The sequence below is a fragment of the Haliotis cracherodii genome, unplaced genomic scaffold (assembly GCF_022045235.1).
Source record: "Haliotis cracherodii isolate W230 unplaced genomic scaffold, xgHalCrac1.p SCAF_2, whole genome shotgun sequence".
Lineage (NCBI taxonomy): Eukaryota > Metazoa > Mollusca > Gastropoda > Lepetellida > Haliotidae > Haliotis > Haliotis cracherodii.
This window is the reverse complement of record NW_027266275.1, coordinates 31350656-31372407: the sequence shown is the minus strand read 5'-3', so window position 1 is coordinate 31372407 and position 21752 is coordinate 31350656. Positions and strand designations below refer to the sequence as shown.

Genomic DNA, 21752 nt, shown 5'->3' with positions numbered 1-21752 from the left:
GTCACAAGAAATGACGTCATAGCTGAAGATTGTTGACGTCATTCGACAATTGTGGTTTTCTAGGACAGAGGTGGTGATTCAGTGCATTTTTCTAAAGGGAGCTCAAAAGGATAATACATACAGACTGTAATTGGTAATAAAGAAATTATTACACTCACACGTCTGTCATACTAATTTTACGAAACTCGTGTAAGAAGTCATGTATTACCCTCGCTCTCGCTCGGAAAATAAAATACAAGAATTCTGACACTCATTTCGTAAAATAAGTGACACACATGCCCGTATATTTATCTCTATATATGCTGACATGATATATTATGATAATACAGTTACACTGATTGAATTCAGCAGAATATTTATTGAGCAATCATTGTCTCTTTATGTTGTCTGAACGCAGCCGTTGACACGGAATACCGATCTATGGCAGTCATTCGAAAGCCTCACATGGACGTGTTAAATATCCTCGCTATAACCCTCTCAGTACAGCTGTACAATACATGCAAACACCAACACAATGATGCAAGTTTGAAACCCTTTGGCTTTTACAATGACTGTTTTATCAAATATGTAAATGAGTTCTATATACGGTACCTTTTATGCTAATTGTTCAGCGATCACAGCGGTTCTCTGCTTTAAATCGAGGCAGTGATTGCTATGCTTATTCATTGAGTCATTCACGCTGTCTTTTTATTCTCTGTTGATACAATGAACGCCGAATAAGGAAACGCCCTGACAGCAAGCCGGAGAAGGCTGACGGCTGTGGCGCTATATCGTGTCTATATCGACTGATTCGTACACAGAGTAACGTGCACTGTTCCCGTGGTGCTTGTTACTAACGCGCATATTAAACATGTCAATCGCTTTGCAAATATCCCAATGAGCTAGTTTGTTAATAGGCGGCATACAGTTATAACGATGAATTATTATGAAATATTAATAACATACTGGTTGTTGAAGGCGTATAATAGCCATCTGTGCAATGTAGGAGGGTTGATGAAAACACCATTTTCCATATAAACATATATGGGTGAGTGAGTATGGTTTTACGCCGCTTTTAGCAATATTCCAGCAATATCACGGCGGGGGACACCGGAAATGTGCTTCACACATTATACCCATGTCGGGAATCGAACCAGGGTCTTCGGAGTGACGAGCGAACGCTTTAACCACTAAGCTACCCGACCGCCCTAAACATATATGAAATGTTGCTGAAGCAGATTTGTTTAATTATATTTAGCCTTAGAGGTGCAATGGCAGAATATAACCAACATAAATATTTCCCTTCGAAAGAAAACAAGGTCTTTGGAATCGTATATATATTGTTTAACGCCGTACTCAGCAATATTCCAGCTATATGACGACGGTCTATAAATAACGGAGCCTGGACCAGACATTCCAGTGATTAATATCATGAGCATCGATGTGCACAGTTGGAATACGATGACTTGCATGAACCAAGTCAGGGAGCCTGACCACCCGACCCCGTTAGTCACCGCTTACAACAAACCAATTCTAACCCGGATGTTTACGGGTGTTTATACAGTGGCCTAACGTCGGCGGAACACAACATCAATGGTACGAGACCCGCATATAAATAACACGACGGGTACCCGTATTACACATGTTCACTGTTTAAACACGCCTTAACACCAGAAATACCCAACAAGCGTCACGCTATGAGACATTGCGTTCATGCACACACACGTCCGCGAACTGGCACAAGCAGGTGAACATGAAATGATACAAGCTGTTACCTCTGTCTTGAAGAAGAAATTTCTCGAGACAACCTTAACCCTTCATACGTGATGTCTCTATCGGAGCATATCGGGCTGTGTGTTATCATAGGTAGGCTGCAAAGGGTTAACGCTGGTGTAATTCAGTATGACATAGAGCAGGCAAATGCCCCGTTGTGATCAGTAATGAGTTTATTAAGACCATGGGCTTATTTATGCAACATGTGCATGGAATTATAGTAACGTGATTATGAGATTGTAGCTACCCAATAGACAGATTTGAAAAGCTTCTCCCTGGGCAAAGCTGCATTGAATATTAATTATTAACCGCTTCGTTTACGTTAAGCAAGAGAAGTGATATCATATGGTTGTTTACTTAAGTTCGTATTTTTCAAACATGATATTATTAAAAAGGAAAACATTTCTGCGCTAATTCCACTCGCATGCTCATAATGCGTGCGATTATCACCCCGATGTTCATTTAATTTGCATTTTCAGCTCCCCGTGGAGTATACACGTGTATCTTCAAACAAAGGCATGTGAGTCAGGAAGTAAGAATATATATACAATAACAACCCCCATCCTTTTTTAACGTAGTAAAGAGGCGAGCCTGACCACCCGATCCCGTTAGTCGCCTCTTACGAAAAACATGGGTTGCTGAAGACCTATACTACCCCGGATCTTCACAGGTCGTGTGGTAATGTGGGTCGGGTGGATAAAGTGGATGATTTGGAGGGTTGTGTGTCATCATACGGCGTTAATCGTTGTCCATGCTGATGACCACTGCCTAACCTGACCCAGACACGACATCAACAGGCCGCCGTTTTACAACCGGACGCTTTGTTATAACGGCGTTAAACAACAGTCACTCACTCACTTCTGTCTTCAAGAATGGAACAATTGACTTGCCTTTGCATGCGTTTGTGACGGTTCCACTGGTGGGGCAGGATATGAGTGAGTGAGTGAGTGAGTTAGTGAGTGATATCCCCCCCAACATGCGGTCACACATAGCGGAATCGAACCTGGTCCTGAAGATGAACCATAAGTCATATTGATATCCCCCCCATTAAAAAATGGGTATGTCCCTTCATGAACATAAAGGTAGTTTATACTATGAACCTTACCAGGATGCCGTTGTACAAAGCGATCTTAGCGCTAAGATGATCGGAACTCCCATATTTTAACATAGTCATTTTTACGGTCATCGTAACGCAAAGGTTGTTTTGTAGAACGGCACCCAGATCTGGAACTATGTGTAGGGATGGTACATTGTGTATGTGCGCGTGTGTGCGTGCGTGTGTGCGTGCGTGTGCGTGCGTGCGTGCGTGCGTGCGTGTGTGCGTGCGTGTGTGTGTGTGTGTGTGTGTGGCAGGTCCTCATAGTATGGTGGATGGTGTATCCAGTAGCCTCTTCACCTCATCCCAACAAGTTAAGAAAAACATAGGACTAAAGTTTAATATTTGTTATTTATCAAAGTCAATTTTAAGCAAGGTGGTGTCACACCTCTCTATGCATGAAACCTACTCACTGGAGTGCACATTTGGTGATAGAGCAGGCAAATTGGGAAGACCACCCTACCAAGTCGGGTTGGCGGGGTAGTCATTTGGTTTAAAGTGGTCGTACGTCACGCCGAAGGCCCGGGGTCGATTCCCCACATGGGTACAATGCGTGAAGCCCATTTCTGGTGTCCCCCGCAGTGATATTGCTAACAGCGAGTTGAAACCAAACTCTTTCACTATTAAGGTCACTGTATGACAAACACCAATGTATGAAAGGTCATGGTGTAACAAGGTCACTTTAAAACAAAGTTCACAATGTTTTATTGTTAAAATCTATTGGCGTCCCATGCCGTTGTCCGGGTATCTGAGGTTTCAAAGTACACCAGGCCCATATAAATCAACGAATATTCCGTCGGCCCGACATTTACCCTGTACATTTCTGTTGGCTAGTATTGTCTGCAGTCACCACTAGTAGGGCGATGACCCAGTATCGTGACCCAGCTGTGGACATTGGTCATCAGTAATCCTGGTTTTGATAGTATAAAATGTAAATATGACAAACGATATGTTAAGTTGTTTTTGTATTTAAACCAGTTTGTTTTGATTTGTCAATATGTCATATTGTTAATTGTTTACTTCTTTAATAAGTCTAAGAATACTCTTGTCATTTTAGGGCGGTAGCCTAGTGGCTTAAGCGTTCGCTCGTCAAAGGGGTACAACGTCTGACGCCCATTCTGATGCGCAGGATCTCGTTTGGTCAGTAAATAAAATATGGGCCCCTATTAGTATATATGTATATATATATATATAGGGGGTATATTAATTGAGTTACTGACCAATAACAAGTTACTGTGTTCCCGCTGTAATATTGCTGGAACAAGTTAAAAGCGGCGTAAAACCATATTCACTCAATCATTTTTGTCATTATATGGATGAAGAATATTTAATTAGACGTAAAATATTTCAATCACGCACTCGGGATAAATACTGTAACGCCAAGTGCACATGGCATGTATGCATCGCCCACCCACACATGGATCAGGTCAACGTGGTTCTGAAACGTGAGATTTCAGACAGCTCTGTGCCCCAGTGCAGAAGGGTCGGCGAAACATTGCCTAGGTTTGATCAGGAAGCAAGTTCAGAGTAACATGAAAATATATACAGTGTGAAATCCAGACTTGGATCCCGTGTTTGCACGCCCACTGTGTGAAGATAACAGTTTGCCTCTAAACCTTCCAACCAGTCGAGAAGCTATCGGCCAAGATAACCAACACGATAGCCAGGGTGAAAAAACATATGCCGTACACATGTATTCGGATTCATATTCTCGATGAGGGCTGGAAGCCTCAAGTATCGGCCCGGATTGAGATTATTCTCAGACTTATAGAGGTTGTGGCAAGGGTGATGTCTTAATGGCACGGCTTTCCGGTCTTCGTTATATAATGAATGCGATGTGTTAACATGCATGAGAGCAACAACCTTTGCTATTTTCTTCGCATGTGATGTTTCTCGAATTCCCATACCACGTGAAAAAATACGTAAATATTTTGCAAATCAGTCTCAGAAGCCGTAAATGACTTTAACATTTTCACGCTATCGATATGTGTCTGTTGCTTAACACCGCTCTCAGAAGTATCCCAGATGCCTGGAAATAATCGAGTCTGGACCAGACAATCCAGTGATCGATATTGTCAACAACGACCTACGCCGTCGGGGTTCGAAGACACCCAATGTTATTGGCCTGCAAAGAAAAGATCAATAACACGATTCATGGAGAGTAAACATGTTTACACTTGATAGCAAGTATGACAATGCATCATGCCCCATATAGAACGGGTTGCCTACTCGTTGCAACATGAAGCCATTAGTGCGGAAAGGCAAGCGGTGCTTATAAAACAACTTTAAATCTTCAGTGACTTGGACAATACGGCTGTCGGGGTGTGTATTGATTACAGACATAATTGTGTAGAAATACACAACGTACTGTCAATAATGCGAATCTATCAGATCGATAACAATTACCAGATACCAACTGAATATGACCTTTCCTGGAACATGATGGCAGCAAGCAAGCACAGGACTCAGCTCACAGAACCAGCAACAGTGTACTTAACACGTGGTATAAATAGAAACGGTCTGCTTATAAATACCAGGAACATTGATATAGGGATAGACTTAACGTTTTTGTCTGGGAACAGATTATTCCTTGTCGATAAAACATTTATATCAGAGACGATCTTGTTTACCTGAGTTCTTTAGATCACACGGCCCTTGCCGCGATGGGTTCAGTGTTATTATCGTGCTGCGGAAGGTGATTTCCGTGGGCGGGAAATGAATTTATTGCGTGGGGTTGTTAATAGCCCATGCAATTTTATATACAGGATTCTTTTGGAGGTGTAGTTATCCTCTATTTATGCATTTGCCTCATCATTCAGACTGATGTTATAATAACGATAATGGATCTATGTACGTCTTTTGCAGAGTTAGGTTACAGAATGCAGGTGATGAAATATTGCCTGCAATAATCTTGCGCACTACATATTGGCATACAGTTTCATTATCATAGTTTATGCAGCGGGTCGTCATCAACGGCGAAAGCAATTGATCTAAACCATGGCTACCTCCAGAGTTATCTGAAACATGCTTGTATCAACTACAGTTATCTAGGATTCCGTTACCAATAAAAAGAAATATCTAAACCATTGCTATATAGAAGTACTGCTGTGCGGCAATAGGCACAAAACACACCAAACACTTAATATTTTATGTAAATTGTGCCAGTGGCGGGTTCTGCTGGTAGAGCAGGACATGCTTACCCTTTTCGCGAACATCTCGTGTCATCACTGCAGGGCCCCGTTCCACAAACGGTCGTAGCGTTAGACGATCCTAACTCACATACTAGTCCTCCGCTAGTCCTTTACGGATTTTTTATTTTAAAATTTCATTTTTTACTATTTTTTAGCCGAGGCAAGTCTAGATAAAACTAAAACAAATCTTGTTTTCTTGATTCCACAGAAGAGGTGGAAAGGTTCTTTTGAAAAAAAAATCAATAACAATTATGTCCAAACATGTTTTCATCATTTAAGCGTTAGTCTAGACCCATACTTTAACATAGACATGCGCCAGTTGTAGCAATATGATCGTTTTGTGGAACGGGGGTCCATATTTTCTTTGATCCATTCATATAATTTTCACTAATTGTTTGCCTTTCACGCCGCGTGTAATCTCTTGCGGGAGATATTCGGGACTGATTAAACACTGGCGTTGGCGTTTTATGTTATGTCGAAATAATGTATTTATACTAAACGATTTACACAATATGCCACATACAAAAAGGTTTATACAAAATATATACAGAAAGGTTTACACACAAAGGTATGTTGATAAATATACACAATACGTTATATACTCACCGGCAAAAGAAACGCAAATACCATACATTTTGGTTGATATATGAAGAATTACTCATATTCTAAATATATTAGATTGGTTTGATGCACAAATGAACGTACTGGTATGTTGTGTGAACCATGTTTTCATAGCGTACATACTTCTCCGTATGTTTCTGTGGTACGCGTTTCTTTTGGCGGTAAGTATATATGGGTGTTGTATACAGCAGGAGATTGCTTCCGAAGATGCTGTACATCCAAGCACTTACTGTTCTTATCTCCTGGTCACGTGACGAGGCGGGGGAGAGATATAACGCCCCCTGGTGCCAAGTGGGCCGGTATTTCTACAGTCCTGGTGAATCCCACATTCCATTGTTTATACCACAGGCTCGATGTATGGGGATATTAACACGCCGTGCTGTTATTGTTGGCCAACATGGTGGGTGTGCGAATATTATTCATATTGCTAAGTCAGTGCATTTGGAGAGACTCGGGGAGAATATAACATGACAATGACGCGAAAATTGATACGAATGACCAGTTCAAACAACAATGTAAATGTTGATGATTGTTTTATCATAATGTAGTATGTATCAGATTGGTTTGTTGTTTTACGCCGCACTCAGCAATAGTCCAGCTATATGACGGCGGTCTGTAAATAATCGAGTCTGGACCAGACAATCCAGTGATTGATATCATGAGCATCGATCCACGCAATTGGGATTGATGACATGCTTCAACCAAGTCAGAAGAACGTTAAGCAGTGTAAACTTACAGAGAATATCGTAAGATCCGCTGTTCGTGGGTTCGAATCCAAGATTAGATCCTTAGTCTGAGGTTACGTTTAATAAAATAATAAACATATATGACCAGCCTCATTCACTCAACCACTCACTCGTCCCGTGAAGATTCTGGGTTAGAAGTGGTGTTCAGCAACCAATGCTTGTCGTCAGAGGCTGCTAACGGGATCGGTGGTCAGACTCGCTGACATGGATGATGCATGTCATTGTATCCTAATTGCGTTGTTCTTTGAGTGAGAGAGTGAGATTGTTGTTCGGTCGCTTTTAGAAATATTCCAGCAATATCACGGTGGGCTTCACACATTGTACCCATGTGGAGAAATGAACCCGGGTCTCCGGCGTGACGAGCGAACGCTTTAACCACAAGGCTACCCCACCGCCCATGATGTTCCTTGAGGGTAAATAGTGCTTTTATAGTGAATGAAAGTTGTTTCATGCGAGTGAGCAATATCCCAGAGGCGTGTATAGGATCGAGTCTGGGCCAGGAAACCTAATGGTTGATAGTATGAGCAACTATCTACGCCGTCGGGGACGATGAGACGCATCCAACCAATCCTCATCAGTCGACTCAAACAAGGGGTACTAGGATCCTATTCTGACCCGGAATCGCTGCGCACGGGGCAATGAATTTTTGTCGAAAACTTTATTGAATCATACGGATTTGATTAATTCTAGTTGATATATCATTGTGAAAAAAACGACGATAATGAATGCATAAATTCTATAGAGTAACACAAAATATGAGTCCGATATTAATATTTTCTTTTTATGGTCGTATGTCACCTGTGGATATCCCATAATGTGTAATGGATAACAAAGTAATATTTACGTTATAACTTAATATAGTTCGTACTTTAAACAGTGAACGTATTAAGTTTTCATTTCCATACACCATCAAATTACCAAACGATCGATTTCAATCACTGCTTAATCTTTGTTCAACGCGCCCTCTTGGTCGAGTGGTGTTGATATCCAACTCGATTCTACTTGCTTTGAAAGAACTTGCGTTGAAATGATTTCGGATGGCGTTATTAAATACATGTTGTGAAATGTGATACTTGTTTGTTGATGCTATTTCGAAGTGCTAAAGAGACTGCAATGATAACCTTTGTGATATTTAGCCCACCATATCCTCTCAATCACACCGATGCCATTCGACGCACCGATGAAATGGTATTCCGATTTTTCGTGCATTCCTGCAATTCCCCGCCTCGGTAGCCCACAGAGGATCCCCATTCAGATATCTGTTACTCGCCATCGGGGAATATACGCGAACCTGCAGCATTTCACAGTCGGGGGATTGAGCCGCACAGTCAGAAGTTGGGATGGAAACCCTGTCCTTAGCGAGAAGAACGTGAGCGAGCAAATATATGTGAGTGTCAGAGTGTCAATGCGTTGACCTCTCACAGCGCTACGCCCATTGCGCTGTATCGAAAGTGATACTTGGTATTTCCTGCTTCGGTTATATTTGTTCGACACTGTGACAACTTTTATGACTACTGATTCATAAAAGTATACATTATATTATCAGGAACGTCACTGACCACTGGTCACGTGGTGCAAACACTTACCGGCCTATTTGAACGCTGCAGTGAACATTGTTTACTTTGTGACGTTGCGAGTTCCTCGGGAGTAGAGCATCATATAGAAGTGTGACAGTCGCTGAATCACAGCAAGCATACTCGAGACGCCTTCCTTGGAGCAGGTAGGTACTGTGCTAGTATAGAGAGATCAGAAAAGCTTTGTAGAAGTATGTCGACGATAAGTGCACTGCAACTTGTTCTGTGATAGAGACGGGCATACATTATCAGTGTGTATCGCGATGGGGAGACGCTGTATGTCATGAATAGGAGAGATACTATATGAACCACGCACGGGAACGCTGGAGGGGGTATATACGGAGCTTTTATCAAACTCGCTGGTAATTTTTAACGCTTTTTTCACGAAGAATTGTAATCTAGGTTAAATCTATGTTAAATTATTCCGGGTTGATTAACATAAAAAGATGACATTTGAGTGTTGGAAAAAAGGAGGTTTTAACGATGTGTGTTTAGCGCAAACCAATCCTTGGGAGGGTATTACGTGTAGGCTACAACTCCTTTAACGAGACCCCGACACTTACCAGCAAACCCTGGGGGGAAGGGAGACGATCCCCCTGTGTCTAAACCGATGGACGTATTGATCGGCGCCAAACCAAAACACAGCACTGATCAGAACTAGGCCAGTTGGTGATCGTATTTTCATTGAGTTATTAGGACGAAACGAGCTATAAGAGCGCCGTGATGAAAGTCATTCTTAAGTGTTGAATATATGTGAACTTAGATTCGGTATTCAATTGTAATTAAATAGTATATATTGTATGGTGTCCGCTTACTCCCTGACCTATAACTGTAGTCAATATGGGCGGTATGAAACACCGTTCACAGTTAAAATAGAAACTGACGCTATATATAAATTGAAGAATTCGATGTTATTGGAATGATGTGAAAACAGTCTATATGCCCGTATTACTAACAAACTATTGTCAAATTCGTTTCATTTGTTCAAATGGTCTGCATAGACAACATATTTTTATTTTAGTCTCTAGGAATCGCCTAGAACGCTATGCTATCACATCAAACGGAGAAACATGCAGATAGATTAGAGGGCGACAGTACGCTGTTGACTGTGAATATCACGCCATAATTAGTGCACATTAACTTTGTCTCATTACGAGGAAGTAAAGGTTGAAATGGCGTCGGTTTATAAATAGGTCATGACTGATAGAATCGTCATAGATTTTGTAACCATGGTAACCGGATAAAACGGGAATCCCTACTTCGATTGAATGACAGTTTGATGTCACGTGTTTGCATTAGGCCTTTGGCTGTAGTAGTAACAAAGGGAACTATACAAACAGGCGGTATATACAGCGACGGCTGCTCGAACGCCTGTTGTGAAAATGAACAAGAATTTGGTGTTTGAGGGATGAATGCAGCATTGTTAAAAAGAAATTGATGTAAAAAATAAAAAAGTCTCTTTAAGTATGTCATCGTGGCGCAAGGCAAGACGGAAGAATAGAGAGTATGCGTGAATATAAGTGGTTAGTTCGGTTAAACATGTATATATAACATGGATTTGGTTATAGGGTGAGGAGAGGTGGAACTGGGTTTAACGTCGCGTTCAAGATTATTGCACTTATATAGCGACGTGTCTTAGTGTTAGTGTAAGTGTTAGTGTTAGTGTTAGTGTATGTGTGTACTAGTCCCGACTCATGCCAGTTTTAGTGCTAGGCCACTGAGATACCATGCCGCAGTTTATCATGAATACCCCACTCAGACACATTATACATAAAGCCTAACCTCTAGGCAGGATAACAAGTACCATATTTTAAGGTCTTTTGTTAGGGCGCGACCGGGGATCGAACCTCCAACCTCCCCGGGCGGACGCTCTACCACTAGACCACAGAGGCGGCCCTGTTTGATTATGACATACGCAGACTGTAATATTCTGTTAAGCAAACGATAGACAAAATGTATGCTTCGATAAATTTCATGTACCGTATTATTGAAATTACCTAAAACATCTTTCCGCAACGTGCTGTCAAGATGTCTTCAGTGTTCCGTCTGGATGATGCGGTAGATTGAATGCAAGGCCGACTGAAGTCAAGATGTGAATTAGATGTGAATTAGATGTCAATCTGTCTGAAGCAATCAAGCCTTTTTGTATTTCGCAGTACAGTAAACTACGGTTATAACGAACTCAAAGGGACTACTAATTTTAGTTCTTTATAACCGTAGTTCGTTATATGAATATATACAGCATATATACAACTAATGGTCCGGACTAAAAATATGTTCGTTATATCGGTCAGTTTGTTATAAGCGTGTTCGTTATAACCGTAGTATACCATTGTTGATACAATATAAACACTTTCATCCATTGGACAGACGCGTCATTAGATACTGGTATTATATATTTTTTTTTATTAGCTTTAGACTATCAGTAAACTTTAAAATCGATGTGGCTAGTCTATGATACAGTTGGGCTTCCTATAATGTATTTGAAGTCTTTGTTGTGCTTATTATGCTGTTTAAGAAGTTTGAGACACGAGTGCTTATGGCAGTCTAGTTGTGTAAGCGTTTGCTGTTGAATCGAACTCGATCTTCGGCACGACGAACGAACGCATTAACCACTGGGCTATACAACCGCCCCTGATATAGCAGCTCGAGACACACGTACCTGTTGCTTGAGCGATTTATGCAACATTTTGGGACACAGCCATCTGTGGAATGATATGTTAGATATGATTGTTCAAGACACGAATGGACCACCTCCGTGGTCTAGAGGTAGAGCGTCCGCCCGGAGAGCGGAAGGTCCGGGGTTTGATCCCCGGCCGCGTCATACCAAAAGACGATAAAAGATGGTACTTGTTGTTACCCTGTCTGGCGCTCGGCATTAAGGGGGTAATACAAGGACTGGTCGGCTCGGAGTCAGTATACTGTGTCTGAGTGGGGTATTCATGTTAAACCGCGGCATGGTATCTAACTGTGCTAGCACTATAAATCGGCATGAGTCCGGACAAGTACAAGCAGCCACACACACACACACACACACACACACGTGGATGCACTTCGCTATATAAGAGCAATAATCTTGGACGCAACGTTAAACCTAATTTTACCTCACCTCAAGACACGAATGCTACTAGTTTACAGGCACCTTATGACCACTTTATACAATTTTATTGTTTTTGCAGTAAACAAATCCGAAAACCAAGGATTAAAAATATTAAAATATAATATTATATTAAAATATAAAAGGCCTCACTGCATTTATACTACACAAAAGAAGTTAAACAACACCGATTTTTTCATACGACGGGCGTTCTTTAATTTCTTTTGAGTAGTGTGTAACACCCCATCACTGCATGCTGGTTGAGCAGGGTCGTGTTCGTCAATGGCCGTCCCAGAGGGTACCGAGTGCTCCCAATCCCGCTACAAGGCGTACATGCTACGACGTGAAGGTTGGATCTCAGTGGACCTGACCTCGCCAGTGAAAGGGAAGGAGCCGATATTTGAACAGGACATAGCTATAACCACTAATAGTCTAAACACCCCCAGGAAACTCGCGACACTGTCACACCTCATGACCTCACTGGTACGCTGTTTGCCTATGTGGTTGAATGTGGCCATAAATATCTTTGTTGACATTTGCGGTGAAGATTGCTTCATAATTCAGCTTATTAAAGATGTAATCCCTTGTGATAAGTTAACTTACTATGAACTCCTCAAAGCGTATTTGGTAATTTATGATTGGCATCATTGTTACTGAAGATTTTCGCCTGGCTTAGAGGAACAGTTGCATATTGGCATCATTGTCCTGCTTCTGTCGGATTAAGGTTGGTAGGTTGGTTTGTTGTTTACGCCGTACTCAGCAATATTCCAGCTATATAACAGCGGTCTGTAAATAATCGAGTCTGGGCCAGACAATCCAGTGATTAATATCACGAGCATCAATCCACGCATTTCGGATCGATGACTATGCATCAACCAAGTCAGCGAGCCTGACCACCCGATTCCGTTAGTCGCCTTTTACGACAGGCATAGTCACCTTTTACGGCAAGCATGGATTGCTGAAGACCTATTCTACCCCGGAATCTCCACGGGTCTGTCCGATGATAAGGTGGTATAGAAGGATGACTGTAATTAGGCAAGGTAATAAACTGCTAGGCAAAAGGAGTGAGTGAGTGAGTTGGGTTTAACGCCGCTTTTAACATTATTCCAGTTATATCGTGGCGTGTCAGCTTAATGTGGGAGGAAAGCCCGAAGTGATGCAGGTCTCAGACGTTTACCACTTCGGTGAAACCCACGAGCACGGGTATGGTGCTGACAAACCTAGAGACATAATTGGGGCGAACCGGGATTCGAACCCACAATCATAGGTTTCTGGCGTGTCCAAGGGACGCAACTCTGCACAGCGAATCCTAGGCAAAAGGAAATATACTCCCGTGTTTGATGGGGTCTAAGGAAACAAACACGAAATAGTTATTCAATGATGATGTATATGATACGATGTGGTTATATAGGTAACGTAATATATTGTCATCACTGTACTGTGTGGCTATATAGGGTAAACGTAATATGTTGGCATCATTGTACTGTGTTGTTATATTGGGTTAACGTAATACATAGGCATTATTGCACTGCAATGTTATATAGGATTAACGTTGTAGTTTGGTATGATTATACTGTGATGATTATATAGAGGATTCATCACGAGTGTTTTTTGATATGGGAAATATCAACCGAGTCTTAGTTAATCGGTATTTGCCAAGCCTTTGGCGAGGCAAATACCGATTAACGGGACGAGGTTGATATTTCCCATATTAAAAAACACGAGTGATGAATTCTATTTATCATTTTTGCTTCCCTATTAAGGAATAATTGCATTAACAATAACATCAGCAACTTGTCGAAATCTTACGTATAGATCGTGCGTAGTGATACATGTTTTCCATAGCCGTGTAAACCAAAATAAACAACCTCTTAACTCCTTTATGGCATATTCCTTCGCTGAGAAAAAAAAGTACCATCAACCTGTAACCTGTAATATCCATTTGTCAACACGGATATCACTGTAGCACTTCCCCTTTGATCTATTAAAACATTGTCTCCAACATCAAAGGTATCCATGTTGTTTGTAAACACCTACTCACGTGCACCGGCGAAAAAAGTCCCACTTCCGGTTATCTAATTTGCATATCTAATTTGCATACTTATGTCATTGGGGTATGACATACATGTTTTTATGTCATAAGCTTATGTCATGGATAAATAGTGTTAATATTGGCATCATTGTACCGTCGGGAATAACAATAGTTTGTAGTGTGATCATGTTACAAATACTGATCACGCGGACGTAGTGTTTTTACTTAATGTTAATTGTGCACGGTCAATCAGTGAACGCTAGAATCAATTATAAATACAACCAGCATGTATTGATTTACCATCAGAATACAAAGCTTTGTAAGATGTGCTTAATCTTAATGTGTTGTGTATACGAGGGTTAACATGGCTCGTTACCTGACTTAGTAAAATGCACTTCATGGTTTCGTTGTTAACGTGTCAAAACAAGTTATCTGTTGTGTGGTTGCCTGTGTGTAGTGTAGTGTATGTGTGTAGTGTATGCGTGTAGTGTTCGTGTGTTGTGAGGGTAGCTACTGGAAACGCATATACCCAGCTCTGTATTTGAAATGCAACGTGACGCCACCCTCAACTCTCGGATCTTTTTCACGAAGTTTTGGATAAGGTTGCAGTGTAATCAGTGTAACCGTGTTGGGGATCAGGTGGTTAGGCTCCACGACTTGGCTGAATCTTAGTCAGCATCAACAGCGTGAATCGGGCATATTGCTGACTATTACTGGCTTGTCTGGCATAGACTCGATTCATTTTTGGCCATCGTGATATATCTGGAAAACAAACAAACAAACAAACATACTCTTATATTTGTTGGGGTCTCGCGATGCAGCGCTGTGGATGCAGTAGGACCGGCGTTGAAACATCTTCCGTCTTGTGTTGTATTTGACACATGTTTATGTGGAATCTTCTCTTGTCCTACCTTAAGATATGATGGGAACCTGTGAAGATCCGGGATAGAATAGGTCTTCAGCAACCCATGCTTGTCGTAAGAGGCGACTAACGGGATCGGCTGGTCATGCTCGCTGGCTTGATTGATGCATGTAATCATATCCCAGTTGCGTACATCAATGGTCATGATGTCAAAAGCACTGGACTGTCTGGTCCAGACTTGATTATTTACAGACCGCCCTCATATAGCTGGAATATTGCTGAGTGCGGCGTTAAACAACCAACCAACCAGCCAACCCTTTTTTTCAAAATCTTGGATCGTCTGTGCAAAAATAAAGAAATAAGATCTCTTTCGTGTTCATATACAACAAAGTACTCTTCTAGAATGGTGCTGGCTAAGTGATGGTACCGTGTGAGAACATGGCCAAGATATTTTATTTCGAAGGAGGATCCGTTATTAAATTACCTTTGATCTTTTGACAGGGGCAAACTGACAGTGGCTAAATTTGTCACCAAAGACCGCCGTCATATAGCTGGAATATTGCTGAGTGCGGTCTTAAACTACAAACAAACAAACAAACAAACATATGACGGGTCATTGAGTGAGATGTTATAATGTCACTGTAACCAATAGTTCAGTTATGTTACGACGTGAAAGGAAAGCCAAAAGCCCATTTCCGAAACTTAAAGTACTGGCACTGAAGTACCAAAGTCCATACTTGGGATCGAACCAGTGACTCGCGAATCAATGGAGCTAGGTATCAGCGTTCCTCCATATGCATTGTTGCGGTAACCGACATAAAGATCTGTTGTTGCAGTAACCGACATAAATATCTGTTGTTGCAGTAACCAACACGGTTTATAGAACATATATCTGTTGTTGCAGTAACCAACACGGTTTATAGAACCTATGTTTGTTGTTGCAATAATCAATTCGCATTATGAGAACATATGTCTGTTGTTGCAGTAACCGACATAAATATCTGTTGTTGCAGTAAACAACACGGTTTATAGAACATATATCTGTTGTTGCAGTAACCGGCACGGTTCATAGAACATATATCTAGTGTTGCAGTAACCGACACGGCTTATAGGACGTTTTTCTGTTGTTGCAATAATCAAATCGCGTTATGAGGACATACATTTGTTGTTGCAGTGACCGACATAAATATCTGTTGTTGCAGTAAACAACACGGTTTATAGAACATATATCTGTTGTTGCATTAACCAACACGGTTTATAGAACCTTTGTTTGTTGTTGCAATAATCAATTCGCATTATGAGAACATATGTCTGTTTTTGCAGTAACCGACACGCGTTATTAGAACACATATATGTTGTTGCAGTAACCGACGATGTCAGGACCAACAGGCGACGTGTCCGACTGGGCAGACATCAAGATGGTGAGGGCGGCGTTCCGCAGGGGGGTCAGGAAGGGCTCGGGGGGTAAGAAGCTGACAGACGCAGAAGCAAGCAGTGGCAATCTCACCTCTCTCAAGACCGTTGTCTCCAAGGCAGCTTACGAAAAGCTGAACACGGGCGTGTACGCAGCGGCCAAAAAGGACGCCAAGTGAGTAGACAGATCATCAAGTCCAAGTTGTTCCCACTGGCGTCAGTGACTTGAGTTCACACCTTTTTATACAGTATTTTGGTTACATATTGACGTGGCAATTCAATGTGAAAAAGGGAAGCCCGAAGTGATTTTCGTCGCAGACGTTTTCCAAATACAGATCAAGGGTAGTAAGTTGTGAGAAACAGGGATCCGAATCCACGATCACCGGATCCTGGCACGGCTAAGAGGCGCAACACTTTATTGTCACTACACTGACTTAGAACACTGTTTGCAGAAGGGATTGTAATTACGTCGAATCAGCGGATCCTGGCACGGCTAAGGGCAACAAGCCTGTACTGCGAATTTTGGCGTGTTAGAGCTTTCGTGCCCCTTGTTGCAAGATGAATGATGTTAACGTTTTTGAAACTGGTCGTTTAACTTAGTAACGCGTAAATGTCGGTCTATTGTATATCTTTTAGAATTGAATATCCTGGTTTAATTTCACAAAAAGCACAGTAGATGAAAATCCAGTGATAATTGCAGGGGTAAACTGAGCATCACGACGTTCGTCACGAAGGATTTCTTCTGGCGGATGGCGGGGAAGGATGAGGACTGCGCCAAGGCGTGGTGTGTTGAGATGGCGGAGTCCGAGCAGAAGAAGCAGGAGGATGAGGCGGCGGCGGCGGCTGAGGTGAGTCAGTGAGGAGTGAGTCAGTGGGTCAGCGAGGAGTGAGTCAGTGACTCGGCGAGGAGTGAGTCAGTGACTCGGCGAGGAGTGAGTCAGTGAGTCGGCGAGGAGTGAGTCAGTGAGTCGGTGAGGAGTGAGTCAGTGACTCGGCGAGGAGTGAGTCAGTGAGTCGGTGAGGAGTGAGTCAGTGACTCGGCGAGGAGTGAGTCAGTGAGTCGGTGAGGAGTGAGTCAGTGACTCGGCGAGGAGTGAGTCAGTGAGTCGGTGAGGAGTGAGTCAGTGACTCGGCGAGGAGTGAGTCAGTGAGTCGGTGAGGAGTGAGTCAGTGACTCGGCGAGGAGTGAGTCAGTGACTCGGTGAGGAGTGAGTCAGTGACTCGGTGAGGAGTGAGTCAGTGAGTCGGTGAGGAGTGAGTCAGTGAGGAGTGAGTCAGTCTGTCGGTGAGGAGTGAGTCAGTGAGGAGTGAGTGAGTTGGTGAGGAGTGAGTCAGTGACTCGGCGAGGAGTGAGTCAGTCGGTGAGGAGTGAGTCAGTGAGTCGGCGAGGAGTGAGTCAGTCAGTCGCTGAGAAGTCAGTCAGTCGGTCTGTGAGGACTGAGTGAGATCGTGAGGAGTGAGTCAGTGAGTCGGTGAGTCAGAGAGTGGTGAGTCAGTTTTGATTGAGTCAGTAAGGAGGGAGTCAGTGAGGAGGGAGCCGGTGTCAGTGAGGAGAGAGTCAGTAAGGAGGGAGTCAGTGAAAAGAGGGTCAGTGTGTCAAGTGAGGAGAGAGTCAGTGAGGAGAGAGTCAGTAAGGAGGGAGTATGTGAAAAGAGAGTCAGTGTATCAGTGAGGAGTGAGTCAGTCAGTCGCTGAGGAGTGAGAGAGATAGTGAGGAGTGAGTCGGTGAGTCAGAGAGTGGTGAGTCAGTTTGGATTGAGTCAGTTTGGATTGAGTCAGTGAGGAGGGAGCCGGTGTCAGTGAGGAGAGAGACAGTAAGGAGTGATTCAGTGAGGAGAGAGTCAGTAAGGAGGGAGTCAGTGAAAAGAGGGTCAGAGTGTCAAGTGAGGAGAGATTCAGTGAAGAAGGTTTACGCCGCTTTGAACAGTATTTCAGTTATTTCACAGCCTGTCACCTTGATATTGGAAAGTGTTAGTAACCAACAAAAGCTTACTTTCAGAAGGCTGGTTATATTTTTGTAAAACCCGATGACATATTATTTTTCGATCATGAGCATGTGTTCATGAATTGTGAGTGGGTGAGTGAGTATTCAACAGTATTCCAGTTATATCACGACGTGTCATCTTGATGTGGTAGGGAAGCCCCACGTGATGTGTATCTCAGCCGTTTACCACGAGCATGGTATGGTGCTGACAAGCCTAGAAACATAACGAGCCTGGGATGCAAACCCACGATCATAGGTTCCTGGCAAAACCTAAGGGGCGCAACTCTACACAGCGAATTGCTGTATGACGTTGAGGAGAATGGACAGGGTATTTCGGGGGTAAACTGCTGGGTGGAAGACGAGTATGTGGTACTCAAAGACGGACAGACCAGATCTCCTACACGCATGAGTGAGTGAGTGAGTGAGTGAGTGAGTGAGGTCTAGAAACATAATCGGGGCGAACCGAGATTCAAACCCACACTCATAGGTCCCAGGCATGCCCAAGGGACGCAACCCTTCACAGCGAACTATCGTGTCTTAGATGACTGGGTAACCAGCGACACCCGAATACAGGTTCGATGACAACATATTATTAAGTCATAAAATGGTTAGAAACTGATTGATTTAACCTTCATCAAATCTGACATTTATGTGACCAGGGTCCGAAGAAGGGCAGCGACGTGACCAGTCGTTTGACCGACACCAGCAAATACACCGGTTCCCACAAGGAGAGGTTCGACGCCGGGGGCAAGGGCAAAGGTATAGCGGGGAGGAAGTACCTACACAAGAACGACGGCTATGTTGGAGAGTACAAAGGAGAGGGGTCATTTGAGAAAGGAGGGGTGAGTGAAGCTGTCATGGTACTGAACCATTTTTCACTAAGACAAAAGGAGTAGTTACGCTCTTCCTATATTCCACATTGAAACAGTGTTTTTAACATGCATATTAATGATTTAACATTTCGTGAAGGAAAAAAGAGAATAAATACGCGGACATAATTCCGTTCACAGGGTGAATAATATGACATGCACATCATGCTTGACAACTGACATTGTATGAAAGGGCCGATTTCAATTTCATCCTCTACATCTGGATCCATTGTCGTGGCTCTCGCGATCTCAAATTACCCGCCCCTTGACTTTTACTAAAACCGACCAATCAAAAGTCGAGATTAGGAAAAAGGAAATGGATAAGGGAGGTAACTCGCATTGCCTAGAAACCAAAGCCAGCGCAAGTTTTAATGGACATGGAGACATCCTTTCTGTCAAAGAGATTTTGAGGGCTTTCGTGTCAGTCAATTTGAAGTTCCCTCTATCGTAATCAATGGGACTGGTCGCCATGTTGTTGATATTGAAATGATTTTTAATTCGTATTCTGATTGGTCCGTTAGATTGAGTAGCGCAGCTAATCAAATTGGCATATATAAATCAAGGGCAGGTAATCTGAGTTCGCGTAAACTACGGAAGGCATCCAGGGGTGAGTGCAGCTTACCGAAATGCGAGCCCTGGATTATAGAAGATGAGTTTAATGTGTGCCCAGTTGTGCTTGTTGGTATTCTTTGTGAGGAAAACAAAAAGTGTTCCCCCCGTCTCGTTATATTCATGTAAGACCGCCTCCGTGGTCTATAGGTAGAGCGTCCGCACGGAGAGCAGAAGGTCCGGGGTTCGATCCCCGGCCGCGTCATACCAAAAGACGTTAAAAGATGCTACTTGTTGTTACTCTGTCTGGCGCTCGGCATTAAGGGGCTAGAACAAGGACTGGTCGGCTCGGAGTCAGTATACTGTGTCTGAGTGGGGTATTCATGTTAAACTGCGGCATGGTATCTCAGTGAGCTAGCACTATAAATCGGCATCAGTTCGGACTAGTACAAGCAGCCACACACACACACGTACATGCACGTCGCTATATAAGTGCAATAATCTTGGACGCGACGTTAAACCCAATTTCACCTCACCTATTATTCATGTAACCGTATTTATGCCGCAGAAGAAAGACAAAGGAACGGGTAATGCCGCTGATGACATCACAAAGCGTCTGACTGACACCAAGTTGTACACTGCCTCCCACAAGCAGAGGTTCGACGAGGACGGGAAAGGAAAAGGAACAACGGGTCGCAAAGAAACCGTGGAAAACACAGGCTACGTAGGCAACTACAAGGGAGAGGGGACCTTCGACAAGAAGTAGGGCCTCTCATCGTAGAAACTTCTCATGGCAGATGCAGCCCTTTCTCCATGTGGCTTGAGGAAGGATTGAACAGTGCTCTCATGTGCGATCTTACTGATCGTGTTCCTACTTATCAAGCCAATTCATGTAAATTCTAGCATACAATTAATATCCCAAAAGCTATAGGGCTCATGGTTATTTGACGAACAATTGGCATATAAGTGCAGCTGCACTGGTTGCAGAAGAACCATCTTAACAACGTCGGATATATCATCTCCAAAGCACATGGTTACTTATGCGTAAAACATGTTTCTTTTCATGTTACTTGCTTGAGGTACATTAAATCCCCGCAAATTAAAGAAAACCACATTTGGACTTATGACCGTAGTTAATATGTAATGGCTGGTCGGTATTGTATCACACAGCCTTCAAATTGTTGGTGATCCTTAACTTGTTTTGAGTAGCATATATTGGAATTGGCTACATGAAGGGTCTGATGCCTGTTGTCTCATTCGTATCGTGCATATTGTGTGGGAAAACCAATGTCTTTTTCCAGATCATGTGTATGTAGAAAATATTTGATAATTACAAGTCCCTTTAAAGAAGGACCCCCCCCCCCCCCCCCCACCCCCCCCCACCCCCACCCCCCCCACCCAACCCCAGCCCCACCCCCATCTCTTCCATAGACCAATTCACTTGAGGACCCATAGAAGTGCCTGTCGAACATTCCTTACTCTCGTTAAGAATATTTTCTTAAATCATCTCTCTTGGTCATAACGCCTATTTATTTACATGGTTAATGATATACAACATACCTCCTATTACATAACTATTTTATAAGTTAACTTATATTGTGCCTAAATTATGCGTCTTTTATTGTCCAGTGTCATATGTGTATACGTCCTTCGATCCCTTATACATTATAAGCAATAGATAGTGCTAGACTATATTGTTATAGGTTTATGTGCCTGTGAAACCCGTTTCAAGTTATCTATTGCCTAGATATTATCATCATCAATATACAACGTACAACGCATAATGTTGTTACACAATATACGTAGAGAACCAAATTTCACCTTTGTGATCATTTTAGCATTGTTTTAGTTTTGTTAAATAAAACATTATTACTCTAGTGTATTTTTGTAAATTACATGTTGCAAATATCACCTTATCAAGAGAGTGAATCTGACGGTTAATACCGTATTCCCTCTATTATACGAC

At 42.6% G+C, this 21752-nt stretch overlaps 1 protein-coding gene across 1 annotated transcript; it reads left to right on the top strand.

Annotated features, from left to right (window-relative positions):
- Positions 1 to 8711: 8711 nt before the first annotated feature.
- Positions 8712 to 21167, top strand: LOC139467978 (tubulin polymerization-promoting protein family member 3-like). Its single transcript, XM_071249602.1, has 5 exons — positions 8712 to 9126; positions 16336 to 16559; positions 17085 to 17232; positions 19028 to 19210; positions 20355 to 21167. The coding sequence occupies exons 2-5, from the start codon at positions 16345 to 16347 to the stop codon at positions 20550 to 20552; spliced, it is 744 nt and encodes a 247-aa protein (XP_071105703.1). The 5' UTR covers positions 8712 to 9126; positions 16336 to 16344; the 3' UTR covers positions 20553 to 21167.
- Positions 21168 to 21752: the final 585 nt, after the last annotated feature.

Coding starts and splice junctions, on each gene's coding strand:
- LOC139467978 (XM_071249602.1), top strand. CDS start 16,345: ATGTCAGGACCAACAGGCGACGTGTCCGACTGGGCAGACATCAAGATG. Junction 16,560..17,084: donor GCGGCCAAAAAGGACGCCAA/GTGAGTAGACAG, acceptor TGATAATTGCAG/GGGTAAACTGAGCATCACGA. Junction 17,233..19,027: donor AGGCGGCGGCGGCGGCTGAG/GTGAGTCAGTGA, acceptor TTATGTGACCAG/GGTCCGAAGAAGGGCAGCGA.